Here is a 15,013-nt window from a genome sequence, read left to right as displayed (position 1 = left end):
TAGTAAGCTGATGGTGGCTGAGAAACCCGGGTCTTCAACCAACGAGGAAATCGATCGGCTGTTCATAGATTGGATTGTACTGAACTCTCCCTGTTTGGGGAACTACATTCAGAAACTCCAACCGCCACTTGTATATGGAGACCTCTCTTAGCTACGCAGAAACTTCTGAAACCTGACCGGGTGACCATTAGACCATTTAAGGGGCTTTATAATGGGGATATTTGTGTAAGCATGCAAACAAGGATTTTGTCGGGTTTCTTATTGTAAAAAGCAGGAACCCCCAGTGGTTCACTTGGACGGATATCTGTACGGAAGACTAAGAAATCCGGATTTAGTTGCAAAGAAAACTAATGTTTTTTTCAGCAAAATGTCAGCTCAAAATTTTGTAACACTGGAAAAACGGAATTCCTTTTGTTTCGGAAGGGGAAATAAGTCGTTAAAAATGCGTAAAAATAGTAACATGCGATGAGATTTGCCTCTTTTCGACTAGGAAACTATTTCTGTTTAATGCCTCTTGTGCTTCGGCGTAGTTCATTGGCGTGTTTATCATCTGCGAAAAAAATGAATGTTTTGACCCCCCAAGTTGCGGATGGTGGTTTGGGAGGTTTATCCAAAATCTTAACACTATCCTCATCCGTTTCTTTTCCAATGTGTGATGATGTTGACTGCCTAAACTCCGCTATTATGTCCTCGTCAGTTAAAGAATCAGTAGACTGTTGGCAGACCTCTTTTTCTTAAGAGAAAAGGTGCTCTGTGAGCAGTCTAAGATAGCTACCACCCTGCATGTCAGGGGGGGCAAACATGTCGTTAAAAACGCGAAAACTAGGTCCGCATGCATTCTCTTGAAACCATCAAGAGGTAGTAAATGCGGGGAATAAAATTCCGTTTGCTGAAACTTTCTATAGGCTAAATTTTCAGCTAGTTCAAAACGATCTGGGAACACAGGAGACAAATTTCAGTATTTTGCTCATTATGTTAGGTAAGGCCGGGTAAGGTAAACTTTATTTAGCCAGGATACCCATGTATAGTTTTCAGCTAAGTGATACCATTTGAATTTTCTTAGGCGTCGGTTCCTCTTTGTTTCTACCAGAGGATAAGAAAGCGAGTTTTCGTTAATATGTGCTTGCTAATCTTACTCTTTAATGGACCTAAATACCCCCAACACACACACCTGCCCCCAACAAAAACGAAGCACCGACACTCGACTCACTTCTTTTGTGCGGCGACTTCGAAGAGATTTGCTCTGATTGGTCGCTTTGTTGCCACGGTATTCGACTAAGTTAGTTTCCCCGGCGAAAGATGGAGTGACATTGCTATCTCCGGCTTTGCTGTTTCAAAACGTACTTTTTGTATCACTGATTTTGTTTCTGTGAAGTAAGGATGGCAATTTTAGGACGTCATTAACGTTTTTGGAATCAACGAACTCCGTTTTCCCGTGAGTTTTCATCAACAACTCAGACGCCATCCACCGGGATCAAACCGGCGAAGATCGCCGTTAGTTTGAAGTCCAACCTCTTAACTCAAACGCGGGATTTGGACGGTGAAAAGTTCCATTTGGCAGGACCCGTTTGGTGCAGCTATTCCGAAGTCTGAAAATTGCGTTTAGAAGATAATCAGTGGATTAATTGACAACGGAATTATCACGTCATAAATTTGTCGTGGAACGTTACATTGAAATTAACAACTTCCCAGGTTGGGTTTATCTCATTGCTTTGTTCGTCGATTTCAAGCTCTTAACTTTCAGTACAGGAACGTTGGATACAAATTTAGGGCTTTGTATTTTATTAAGCAAGTTCCTATACTTAACTACGTTTAGAGAATCATCTTGAGGCAGAAATTTCGGAATTTCCTCGTCAAGAATATCGAATCACGAAGGCAAGGAAAGGTTGACCGTGAATAACTTTTACCATAGACCTTTTCTTACACAGGTTGACTTTTAAATTAGTAGTTTTTTTCTGGTACCAGCATTTAATTGTGTCTTCTTTGTGAAGAAAAGGTGGACCATCTTCATCATAACGACTTGCTTATTCTTCTGTTATTAGGTAATTGTTGTTATTGAACAATTCAGTGATGATATAGAACGTACTCATGACCCGCCAGGAATGATTTGAACTTCTACATGTAATAACACTGCGTGAAATTGAAGTATCGTGAAATTTGTTTTGAAGAATAGTGTTTTGGTTCAGATTTCAGAATTGTGTAGAAAACTGAAATTCAAAGCTATCTGAATTATTCACTCAACTGTTTGTTCGGATAAGCTTAATGGATTTTGTAGCAACAAGGAGCAGCTCATGATTTCAGGAAAACAAGCGTCTTTTTGTTAGTGGTTGAGAAGAGAAGTCATGAACTCAAGACCTCATTTAGAGAAAAGCTTGTCATCCAGGCTCAGTGGCATGCAAATAACTAATCAATCAAGTGGACTATGCCGAGCGAAAGCTTCTCCTCCTGTTCTTAAAACACACTCAATTTTTCCACAAAAAGACCTCAAGTTTACACCACATCCACCACAAAACCGCAGGCCAGTTGGAATGCAATGTACCTCAAGAGTTGAAAGGAAAGGTATTGGACCAGTGCCTCCCACTGCACCAAAAGCCAAGAAAGCAGCGGTGAGGAAGTTCTATGATGTAAGAAAACAGGACAGCATTATTGACGAAGGAAGAGTTAGTGGAGATGGAGAGTCTTTGGAGAATGAAGAGTGTTTTGAAAAATCAAGATGTCCATCATGGGAACGCATGCCAGGCGATGGCTGCATTTCTGACATTGCTGAAGAAGATGAAGATGCGGACGAAGAAAAATTTGACCTTGAAGAAAATGATGATGATGACGATGAGTTTGTTGAGGGCAACTTTGATGAAGATTATTTTGATTGTGATGAGTTAGATGAAGGTAAGTTAATTATAAAGTCAGACCTCTTACTATACTGATAAGAACATACCCACTGCAACAATATTAATTAACAGGATCCAGGCAGGTGCCAATTAGTGACCCGTGTTTTACATACCCAGTGAAAAAAAATCAAACAATCATGCTTTAATTGTCAAGGTAGGGCTAAAGTGGCAAGTGCATGTGCAATGCAGTCATATACTGTAAGACACTAAATCCAAGCTGGCAACAGTAGTTTGGTTCTTCTGTTTTGGAATTTTTGCAAAACACGTATTCAACACCTGTCCATAAATAACACTGTTTTTTTTCACCACTTGGAATAAAATTGGGTAAAGGTCTTGAGTTAATTATCAATAGTTGCACATATTAAGTAAAATAATTATGTGGTTCCAGCTGCTTTGTATTTGTCTATAACTATGGAGTGCTTGTTCATCATTGACAAGCTTGTGACCCAAAGGAATAATTTGCTTGTTTTTAACACCTTTTTTAAAACAGCTGGTTTCTCTGATGATGACAATGATGGTGACAACGATGATGACTGTGGGTCTATGATAAGTACTGCTGCTTCCTCCCGAGTATCTACTGCAAAAAGCCGCAGAGCATCAAGTGCAAGACTAACAAACCTAAGCAGGGGGTCTGCACCTCTAGGCTCAACAAAACCATCCTCGTCTTTGTCTAGTAAGAAAACCAATGCTTGGGCGTCGTCAGGTGATGATGAGAAGCTCCCACCTCTGGTACCCAGCCTATTTGACCATGTGCCGCCAACAGTTTACTTTTTCGTTGAGGATGAAAAAGGTATCTTTTATAGATTGAGACTTTAAATTTACCTGTAGTGATAGGAAATAATTCTCAAATTTTTCTCAATAATTACTGACTTCTTACCAATATGGCCCTTGAGACAATATTTACTTCCATATTTTGTTTTTAATTCTTGCTTTGCCTAAAAGCCAGATGTTCAAACATATTATACATTCAAGCTTTACTAAATAAAAAATTAATAACAAATACAAGTTTAACTGTTTCCATTTAAATGAAACAAGAAACAATCAACAGTTAATTGTATTTTAGCAATGTGATAATGCAACTACTTTTAATTAATTTTGTACAATTTTTAGTGGCTCCACTACCATCAGAATTACGAAAACTGCTCAAGTGGAAGATGAGTTCAATAACCCCAAATGTCATTAAGCAGTGTATTGCAAGAGCAGGATTCAAACCAACCAAGAGTGAGTAGCTGTTATTCATTACTGTCACTGTTCTGTTTAGAGTATCCAAACACACAAGCTTTAATGAAACGTAGAGTAATAAACTAAAGTAAGGACCGCAAGACATGTTTGGCATTAATTTGGGGGACACCGCTTGGCGATTGGCGTGACTGGCGACTTCTATTGCGTGACCATTTTAAGGCCTCTCTTCTCTGGTACTTCCAGCTGCACCTAGGCCAACAACAACAAAACACAACAACGCACTGCAACAGCAGCACAGCTAGGCCAGCAGCGCCACTCCAAGAAGAGTATTGGCAGGTCGCAAAACTAGAGTGCTACAAGCTGCCATCTAGGCCAGCAACGCGCAAACCTTATTAACTGAATGACCTATCATGCCTCACCTATCTCACCAGCGCTGCTGGGTCGGACCGGAGTATTGGCAGGTCAATATTACCAAAAGTCATTGAAATGAACTAGAGAACTTAAGCTTGGGGAAGTCACTACGCAGACTTAACCGCCACAGATACACGCAAAGCGGGTATCCCCCCAAGCAAAGAAAATCCACACCAAAATTTAAACTTGCAGGTTAAGGGGAAGGCAAGCCAGTCTTGCATTAATTATTTTGTGATAAAATAAGACGTATAATAAGAATCATATATACACCGTTGTAGCCCCAACACGCGGGTAGGTTCGATACAATAAAGAGAGGTAAACAGCGTTACCAACTCAAGCAGAATATAAAACTAAATGGCAAATAGATATCATGGTTATTCCCATGCACATAGCTCACAGACAACCAAGGAACAAAATTGGTGGAAAGTTTCTTGAAAATGAACTTGTAAAACACACAAAAGTGTACTCTGAAAAAATGAAAAGTAGACGACCTGAAATATGACTGACGAGAAAGTCCGAGGTTGTGTGAGCCTGTAATGGGCTGGTACTGATTTGAGGTGCATCTGCCTGATACGAAAACCCTAAAAAAACCCAGTGGGGAAAAAATAGGGAACATACTCTCTCAGAAATGCAGATACACAACCCCTGGAGAAAGGGGCAATCAAGTACCAAGACAAAATAAAAGTAGTGGTAGTTACTACAGTGATGACAAAAGCAAAGTCCATAATATATGAAGGAGGTGGCCCTGGAGTGCTGATGGTTCCCTTGAGGAGCCAATGGTGGTAAAAATTACAGCATAACAGTAGATAAAACCATGTCGTAACCAAGTGTGACTTAGAACCTTCTATCACACATTTAAAGCTAGACAGCGTTCAATGTCAGGGCCAATGGCCAGGGTTGTACTATGCTTATGATAGACTTTACATCATAGCAAATGCGACATGAATGCACCATTCACTGGTTTAGCCATACAGAAAAAGCGAGCTAACTTGTCTCCAGACAATGTCACAACATATTACAATGTGACTATTGACTAACATGACAATGATACAGTGATAAGTCTGAAGTACAGTACGTAGAGATGCCACCCGGGGCTAAGGGCGTCACGTTCCATTAACTGCGTTTTACAATTGTATTGTAAAACTTTCTTAAACTGAACACATCTCTTTTGATGTCAGACAGTCATTGCTGCAGATTGTCTTGACTGTACAGTGTAGAATAGTGTTCACTCTCAGCAAGTGGCACAGGTCTTTTTATGCAGGTCACATTCCACAGGCCACAAGTACAGGTCAATGTTGTACTCAGGTATACAACCAAGAGGGTCAGCATACCCAGGCCTGAATTAATTAGCTTTTTAGTATAATAGAGTTTAGGCCTAGAAGACCCCTGTTTAGCTTGTTTAATATATACAATTATTATCACAGTGACCTGTAGTTGCGATCTGTGACCTGTAATAATCATAAGAAACCTGCCGTCAACAAGCATCCATTCCAGAGAAGTCTGCACCCATGTGAGGTGGTGCTTGCCTTAAGAAACAAGTCGCTATCTTTCTTAAAGGGGCACTGTCACTGAGCGTTTGCTGTATGTTGGTCAAAACTGCTCCTCTTTTCTAGCGTGAGATTGCCCTTATAGCACCGGCAGGAAAATATGAAATGATTTCTCCCCTCAAGAGTAAACTATAATAATTTTATAGCCATTTCTCCAGGATACATACCAGGAACTTGAAAAAACTGGCCAATTTTTTCAAGTTGCAATCCATTTCCATCCCAGCCATTCGCAGCCAAAGAAAAATGATAATTAGAGTTTCTGTGCATTAGAAGGGTTGTTGTTAACAAAATCGAACCATTATTTTGACGTTTACATCCATTCCTGTATGTTTTTTGGCTAAATTTCAAAGTGACAGTAAAAATACGTGGCACTGCCCCTTTAATGTGTCAAAAAACTATCCCCTTTAAAGAACAACACTATCTGTATTATAGCTACGTGAATTCTATTATGGGGCATCCACCAATGAGTCTCCCCAAATAATGACTTGAGTGGGAATAATTTTGTACACATTTTAAGGTTTAAAGGATTAATCATTTCTTATTCTACACCTATTATTTCATTATTTATGAATAAATGTTATTCCCTTGTATGATTTAAAACAGGGAATGACTGGTTAGGTTACTGGGGAAAGCACATGAAAGCAAACTGCTTCAAAAGTGTCAGAGATTACCAGAAGGTGAGAGAAGCTAGGACATGGTTTATCAAGAGTTCTACAGTCACCGAGTTTGTTAATACGTGCATAACTTTTTTAACCCTTGTTCAACAGGTTAATCATTTCCCTGGTACATTTCAAATCGGGAGAAAAGACCGACTTTGGAGAAACCTTTCCAAGATGATGGTTCACCATGGCAAGAAAGTGAGTCCTGTATGACACGTTGTAACTGACCTGCCACCTTTTTCTAACTCAAAGGTGTGAAACTTTTATCCTGGGAGTGCCAGGATTTTCGAAGACAGCATAACTATATCCAACAATTTCTGAAGCTGCCCGAAGATTTCTGAAGACGTTCCGAATAATTTAGAAGTTCTCAGGAAAATGATTATGCTCTATACAGACCTTCAAAAATCAGAGATTTCAGGGAAAGTATTCTCATTCACTCATTTTACATGGATTTTTCATTTTTCGTATTGGTTTGAGTAGATTGTTGGAAAGTGTTTCTACAGTAGAGGCTGTAATACCTGACATTTTTCAACCAGGCATGTGAAATTGGTCCAGAAGCATTAGCTGGCGTGAGATCTAAGTTTTCAACCTGCAAATGCTTCTGTAATAAATACACTGTACGGTGTATGTGTATAATTCCTCACTCCAGATACTTCATACTTAGAGAATAAGTGCATTTCTCGGCAGTTAGTTGTTTCGGAAATACTCTTTTAGCTTAAAACTATTTAACAAGAGCTATGTTATCCTGGGAAAAGGCAAAATGTGCACTTATTTGTTGGCGCAATGCCCATCTGTTTACCCAAACAATCCCACAATCCTGTACTTGTACCAGTCTTCTCACAGTTTCTGGAGTGGAGAATTCAATTCCACATCCATAGTACTGTCGGTGCAATAATGGCTCAGAGTGCACTTGCCTGTTAGACAATAGACAGTCTAATATACATGCATTTATTGAAACTTGTTATTATATTTCATGTGGTTCCTTTTTTCAAATCTGCAGGACTATGGGTTTGTGCCTCAAACATACGTTCTTCCATATGACTTCAAACTACTTAAGAGAGCATGGGATGATGGCAGCACAAGGCAGAAGTGGATTCTTAAACCGGTAATTTGATTGAGCTATTGCTTATTTATATATTAATTTAGGCATGTCTTGACTTGATTTTATGAGTCTATTCATGGGTAACAGACAGAGGTATTAAGTTCTGAAAAGATGAGATTGCATGATTGACCATCACCTAGTAAGTAGACATTGAAATAATTATATGCACCAAAATTTATAATCCACGTGAAGGGGGCCTTTCTTTTTGTTATTAAATGACCTGTTGTTTTGTGATGTTCTTGTCATCATCGTCTACTAGTAATTTTTCTAAACTCCCTAATGTAATCAGGGTCACCTGGGTAATAAAAACGTATCTTACTGCACAGAGGAGAAAATGTCAACTTATATCTCCAGGGAAATGTTGTTTTGGACAACTCAGATAGTTAACTGACAGATTTTTTGTAATGTTTACAGCCTGCTTCAGCAAGAGGGATTGGAATCAGAGTAATTCATAAGTGGAATCAGATTCCACGAAAAAGACCTGTTATTGTTCAGAGGTACAGTGTACTTACTGTGTATGAAGTTAACATTAGTTTTCTTGCTTCCCTTCCTCCCTCCTTTCTTCCTTCCTTCCTTTCTTCTTCCTTCCTTCCTTCCTTCTTTCCGTCCTTCCTTCCTTTCTTCCTTCCCTCCTTCCTTCCTTCCTTCCTTCCTTCCTTCCTTCCTTCCTTCCTTCCTTCCTTCCTTCCTTCCTTCCTTCCTTCCTTCCTTCCTTCCTTCCTTCCTTCCTTCCTTCAAATCACAAGAAATAATGTGTGTGATAAATTAACTAAAGGCATTTTGCTTCCCAGGCTTCATCAAGAGTAGTCCCCATACACTTAATTGAATTCTTTTTAATATTTAATATTTAATATCATTTTCATCACTCAATAAGAACAGTGTTTGGAATGAGAACTCTCCACTCTCCAAAGCATTTACACTGGAATCAAAACTGTTGGTTCTTCTAGAAAGGAGTTGTATGTCAATGATTACGTACATACTTATAAGGTTTCTAAAACAGCTGAAGATTAAAAATTTACTGGAACTAGACATTTCCTCTCAGAGAAACTTGATGTCTATTTAACCTTTTTGTTGAATTGATCGTTCTTTATTTTCTCTGATTTAATGTGCTAAAAAGATTTACAGTCAACTTTAACAAAATGAATTAAAGATATCCCTTAACATGAACAACAGAAAGTTTCTCTGTGAATAATTTTTCCTGACTCTTTCCTTTTTTAAAGTACGTAATGTATTTATCCCAGCCTGCAGCAATGGCTGCATTAAAGATGTGTTATACAAGGCTAAAAACTTAAACAAAATTAATAAAAACCCAAATGTCATTGTTTTGACTGTTTTTGACCTTAAAAACTGTTTTGTATTTTTTCTTTCCCTTCAGGTATCTTGCGAAGCCATTCTTAATCAATGGTAGCAAGTTTGACCTTCGCATCTATGTTTATGTCACCTCATACGACCCTCTCAGAATTTATGTTTTTGAAGATGGACTTGTGAGATTTGCTACCTGCAAGTGAGCATTTTATTGAAAATTATTTTTTAGTTTTAATGCAAAGTAGCTATGAAATATCATAAAGTATTGATTGGTTAATTACATGATAATTTATAAATTTTATTTTCCCAAGGTATTCCTCTTCCATGAAGAGTTTAAGCAACAAATTCATGCATCTAACAAATTACAGCATCAACAAGAAGAATGAAGGAGCATATCAGGCGAACTCTGATGAAACAGTTTGTCAGGGACATAAATGGTACGTTTCCATAGCACTAGTCAAGAGAACTCACCTTAACATTTCAAGCATAACTGTAAAAAAGGATGGTTCTTCAGAAAATTTATAGTAGAAGGAGAAATAATTCAAGTAGGTGGCAACAATTTAGATTTAAAGTGGTGCAGATGTGTGTCAGGGTAGGTATGGGAGGGCGTCTTTCCCATAGGGAGGGGGGGGTCTGGAGGCCTCCCTGGGAAAATTTTAATTTTTGGGGCGCTGAAAAGTGAATTTCAGTGCACTTTGATCGACCAGGGAAAGCATTCATGGCACTTTTATTTACCCACATTTGCTTTATTTTATATCATGTTTCCATTATACATACTACATGTATATGTTTATTAATTAAGGTCAACTGATACTTGTCCCTTTGGTTGAATTTTCTCAAAAAGTCGCTAATTTTCATAGAAACTTTTAAGTTATTTTTCTGGAAGGCACTTGTATTTGTTCAATTTTTGGCAAGTGATTAACATGAAGTGGCCTCAGTGTAGCTCATACCATATAAAGTGAAAAAAGGACTTTCTTCAAAAGGAATCAAAGCAGGCCACCGGATTTTGCATTATAGACTCAGTATTCTACGCCTACGATAGTCATGGTTTTTCTTTCTGTTCCTAAAAAAATTCCTAAAAATTGCAATTAAAGATAAAAAATTTAGCATGAGCCACATCACGTTTTTGGTGATTACTACAGTGACTTTCACAAATGATAATTATAATATTTCACAAATCTTTGAAGCGGGTGAGATACAGCTCTGAAGAATGCACTTTATACAGCCAGTTCTCAAATAGGTTGTTTTCATCGCCAAAATGAATGTTTTTATTTATGTATTGATCAGATATACTAGTTTGTTCATCAAAAATTTACCTTGACAGCTTGCATCCAAAAGTACAACAGATTAATTGAAATTTGCTATAGCTGTAATTTAGCAAAAATTTAAACTTAGAAAGAAAGAAAGAAGGAAAAACTTTTTCCTGTGCCTTCTTTGGGTCTTTCTTTCCAGGCAGTGAACAGTGATTGTTGCTTTGTTTGCTTCATTTAACTATCCATTCTAACCGGCTAAGATTTTTTTTCGCTGTGATGTTGAAATGTCAAATTTTTTCATGCTGCTGTCACGGATCCGGTGCCCACGTGTTTCCCGCTCAGCCAGGAAACGAAATATGACCTTGTTTTTCTTGTTATATAAACATATATGCTACGTCAAAAACCAGACATTATTGAAATAGATTTCAGTATGTTTTTTTATTGTTATTATATTTTATCTTGAGGCTATCCCGGATTTGTTTTTATCAAACAAAAGTGTTGAGAAACAATACGACAGATTTATTATCCGACTTAAAAAAAAATTTTCTGTGAGTAGCCGGCGCTTCCATGACCACTAGACAGCGATTTTCGCTGGTCGCTGGAACTTCTGGAGAACCCTGAAACATGTACTTATTAGCACATTTAGGTACATTAAGTTACTCTGACTGAAGTCATGAGCTTGTTGTCCACACACACAAAAAGTCATGAATGAGAAGCAGCAACAAATATCACTTTTCATCTTGGGTGGAATCTGCTAGTCTGCTACAAGGCAGCTGCTTTCATAGTACATGCAGCTCATCTGTTAAGTAAAAAAATCAAACCCCTGCCTCACGCCAGCTTAAACTTCTGAGTTTGTGCAGGGTTCAAGGCAGGTATCTGATGTCATGTTTCTTTGGACAAGAAACTTAAGTGGCAACCTGTCTTAGTTTAATGTAGTTTAGGTCTTAATTGATGACCCTTCTGTAAACCACTTTGTGATGTAGGCTTCCTAATTAAAGATTTATTGTATTTAAACTCACCATAAATGTGAGAAACCCTGATCAGCCCAGCAATCACCCCACTGGCCAGGCTTCCCCCGCAGGTGGCATACACCTAAGGGAAAAACCACTGACCGTATTTGCTTGAGGTTAACTTTACCTAAATTATTTGTTTAGCCACATTATTATTTTATTAATATAAGTAAAATCCAACAAAAAATTAATTCTGGATGTTACTGTACAATAAAGTAGCCAGTATCTCATCCTAGCCTAGAGGAATATTAACATGTACAAAGCTTTCAAAGGCTAATTGATCCTTTCAATTTATTTTCTTTTATAATAATAATAATTATTTAATAATAATCTTTATTGAGATGACTTTTTCATATAAAATATGGTTTTCAAAAAGGATATCAAAAAAAAAGAAAAGAAAAATACAAAATACACACAATTCACCAAGACATTAAAAATTTAAAATAGGTAAAAACTATTAAAATGAACAAGATATCAACTGAAATTCATTTAAATTACAAACTAGATAAAAACTTTAAGGTTACGTTTAAAAATATTCAGAATCAGAGATTGACTGATTGCCTGGCTAAGGGAGTCAAAATTCTTGATGGCACGAAATTCATTTAAATTACAAATTTAAAAAGATTACATTTAAAAGTATTCAGATTCATGCACCGTCTGATTGCCTGGCTAAATGTAGTGTAAAACTTCTTTCGCTAATTTTTATCATTAGATGTTTAACTAAATCTAACCTTATTTGAATTTTAGGACCAGCATCAATTTTCTATTTTACAGTGACTCTACTTGATCAAACATGTTTATAAGATAATGATAACTTAAGAAAATTATTGTCGCCAAAGATAAAATTTTTTGATGCTCAAACAATTTCTCTCGACTAGTACTACAAGAAGTATTATAATTTTTAACAGTCAGGAGAATAGGTATTTTACTATCCCTATGTCAGCCGCCTGTAGTTTGTACTCGGCGCACCAACTTGTAAAATAAACAAATATACCACATTGAGAGATCATTTAATATATTGTACATGTCAACATTAATAACATTACTTTTTGCCTTTTAGGAGTCTGAAGGCGCTGTGGGGATATATGAAACGTATCAACATCAACCCTACCAATGTGTGGGAGACAATTAAAGATTTAGTAGTCAAAGCAATCATAGCGTAAGTACTGCATACTTGTCATGCAGACCTGCCAACTCTCACGGTTCTGCCGTGAGTCTCACAATTTTATGTCATTTCTCACGGTCTCACGACAAGGCTCCCAATCTCACGGGTTTTTGGGAAAAATCTTTCTGAAATGAAATAAAAATTAAGTTGTTGAATAAAAATGAAATATTTACAAGGAATGCTAGTGCCATAAAGTGATAAACTAATAAAGAAAAACACTGTACTTACTATTTTTTAACTTGTGAATGCGCGCATGCGCAATGAATGAGTTATAGCGATAGCTGACTGTTGGTTGGTCAGTTCTGTCGTTAACTTTTGGGCGTGCGCAGGGAATGAGTTTTAAATTCAATTAGTGGAAAAAACACGCGAACATTTATTGTTCACAGCGCATCAGGATTTTCTTATTCAATATGTAGAGAATAATAAAATTATTTGACGATCATTTAGTGCAAGAATGGAGATTTTTCATTAAATCTGAGCAAAGTTACAAGTTTTTTCAGTTTTTCAGAAAGTCCTGGGTCATAAACTCAATTAGTGAAAAAAATAAAAAGTGAAAATTTTTTTCATGACGCATCAGAATTCTCTCATTCATTCTGTAGAGAATAAATTGACAATCATTTTAGTGTAAGAATGGAGATTTTTCGTTGAATCTGAGCAAGGTTATAGGTTTTTTCGTTTTTTTTTTTTCCACAAAGTGCTGTTTCTTTTAAGAATTAAAAATAATTTAATTTAGAAATAATTTAATTAAAAATAATTTAATTTAAAACTAATTGTCGGCATGGACTTTGAATAAACAAGACGCTTTTTAGAGCTTTTACCTTTAGCACTAGTGGCCTTATTTATTGTAGGGCTCACCGATTTTTTAACCTATCCTCCCTTCGTGATTGAACTAACTGAATCGTTGTAGGCAGAAAGAATGCGTGATGTTGCCTTGTGCAACTTGGAATTTTGCCACCAAAAAATATTTCCCGCCAGAAAATGTCTTCAGCTGAAAGAAGCACTCTTATTAACTGAAATGTTCACTGCTAATCATAACTTTGTGCATACATGAAAACTCAACATCTTTCATCATAAAATTCCTTCTCATACAAAAGTATTACATCAAGTAGATTAGTTTGCTAAAAAAAACTAGTTATGCTGTCAGTTTTCACGCGAAAGCGGAACGTGCCATGTGACGCATCATTGACGTCGTAAACAAAATTATGCAAATTTCTGGGGAAATGAACACTTTAAGATCTTGTCAGCTTTCATAGAGGTTTCAAAGGGAAAAAATGTTTCATTTTTGAAATTTACAACTGATAATTTATGGGAAAGCAAAAGGACGTGGTCAATAAATAATTCTTATTTAGCAAGAGCTTGTCATATTTCTTTATATTTACTTGAGGATTGCGTGGACTGAACTCCAAAGGAAAAATTTCATGCATTTATGTCAGACATCAAAAATTTGAAATGCGATACTTTGTTGAACAGATTTCCCTATGTGAGATCGGCTTGCCCTACAGTAATTTTGTAATTTTAATTCCCAAAAAAACTTCACTTGCCCGATGGGCAAGTGATGGTCAGAATCCACTAGCCCGATCGCAAAATCCAGTAGTCCCGGACTATTGGACACGAATTTGCATGATGTAGCTGCACATGGCGTGCTTCTATGAACTATGAATAAAAAAACACGTGATTTTTTTTAATTGGTGCATCAGAATAATCTTATTCAATCTGTAGGGAAAAGTTTGACAATTATTTTTATAGTACAAGAATGGTTATTTTTTGTTACATAAGCGGGCAAAGATACTATTTTTAGCTTTCAAGGAAGTTTCTATGTGTCATCTGCGTTCACGAGTTGGCTCACAGGAGCCCTTGATTGTACCAAGCTGTGATTTTTGCTTGTGTTCAATAACTGAGTGTTTTTCTCTGCGTCTGTCCACCATTTTGAAAGGGGATAAGGCCCTGGGAATGAGGTTGTTGACTTCCCTCGATGGAAAAGAGGTTTGATAGGGGAAAAAACAGAATCTCACTATTTTTTTGTGGAATCTCCAGATTTTTTTTTCATGGGTCTCCAGATTTTCCTTTAATACCGAGGGTTGGCAGGTCTGTGTCATGTAACATGTACAATCTGTAATTGGATGCAATGTCCATAAATCTAGAGGTGCCACTGGATGTAGTGGCTTTACCCTTTTTACCCTGAACATGACTTAATAAGTCCAAAAACATTTAGTTTCTTAATATTTTAACTTTTTAGCCTTTTAAAACAGGGTAGTAATAAGACAGTTTTGGTCAAATGTTTGTCAGTGGTTTGGGTCTGGTCTTCTGTCATCACATTATTTCCATAAACGTAAGGTCCCTGTTGAATTATGCCTCCCCAGTGTGCATGCAAGTGGGGTGGTCTTTCCGAGTATCTTACAAAAAAGGAATGCTTGTAAGCACTCACATCATGGTGTTCCCTGGGGAACACCTGTTATAGGGTGCAGCATGCAGGCCAAGTCTAGCTCCAGCT

The 15,013-nt window shown here is 37.2% G+C and overlaps 1 protein-coding gene across 1 annotated transcript in view; it reads left to right on the top strand.

Annotated features, from left to right (window-relative positions):
• The first annotated feature begins 216 nt into the window (after positions 1-216).
• LOC146461539 (tubulin monoglutamylase TTLL4-like) overlaps positions 217-15,013 on the top strand; it is a 27,555-nt gene continuing 12,758 nt past the window's right edge. The window contains exons 1-10 of the mRNA XM_085086713.1: positions 217-2,886; positions 3,379-3,678; positions 3,999-4,109; positions 6,632-6,705; positions 6,796-6,885; positions 7,688-7,792; positions 8,204-8,286; positions 9,165-9,293; positions 9,406-9,531; positions 12,418-12,516. Coding sequence (XP_084942839.1) covers positions 2,343-2,886; positions 3,379-3,678; positions 3,999-4,109; positions 6,632-6,705; positions 6,796-6,885; positions 7,688-7,792; positions 8,204-8,286; positions 9,165-9,293; positions 9,406-9,531; positions 12,418-12,516 — 1,661 coding nt within the window. The 5' untranslated portion in view covers positions 217-2,342. The remainder of the gene's footprint in view (positions 2,887-3,378; positions 3,679-3,998; positions 4,110-6,631; positions 6,706-6,795; positions 6,886-7,687; positions 7,793-8,203; positions 8,287-9,164; positions 9,294-9,405; positions 9,532-12,417; positions 12,517-15,013) is intronic.

This window comes from Pavona decussata, unplaced genomic scaffold, assembly GCF_977016875.1.
Source record: "Pavona decussata unplaced genomic scaffold, jaPavDecu1.1 SCAFFOLD_195, whole genome shotgun sequence".
Taxonomy (NCBI): domain Eukaryota; kingdom Metazoa; phylum Cnidaria; class Anthozoa; order Scleractinia; family Agariciidae; genus Pavona; species Pavona decussata.
This window is presented reverse-complemented; position numbering and strand designations above follow the sequence as displayed.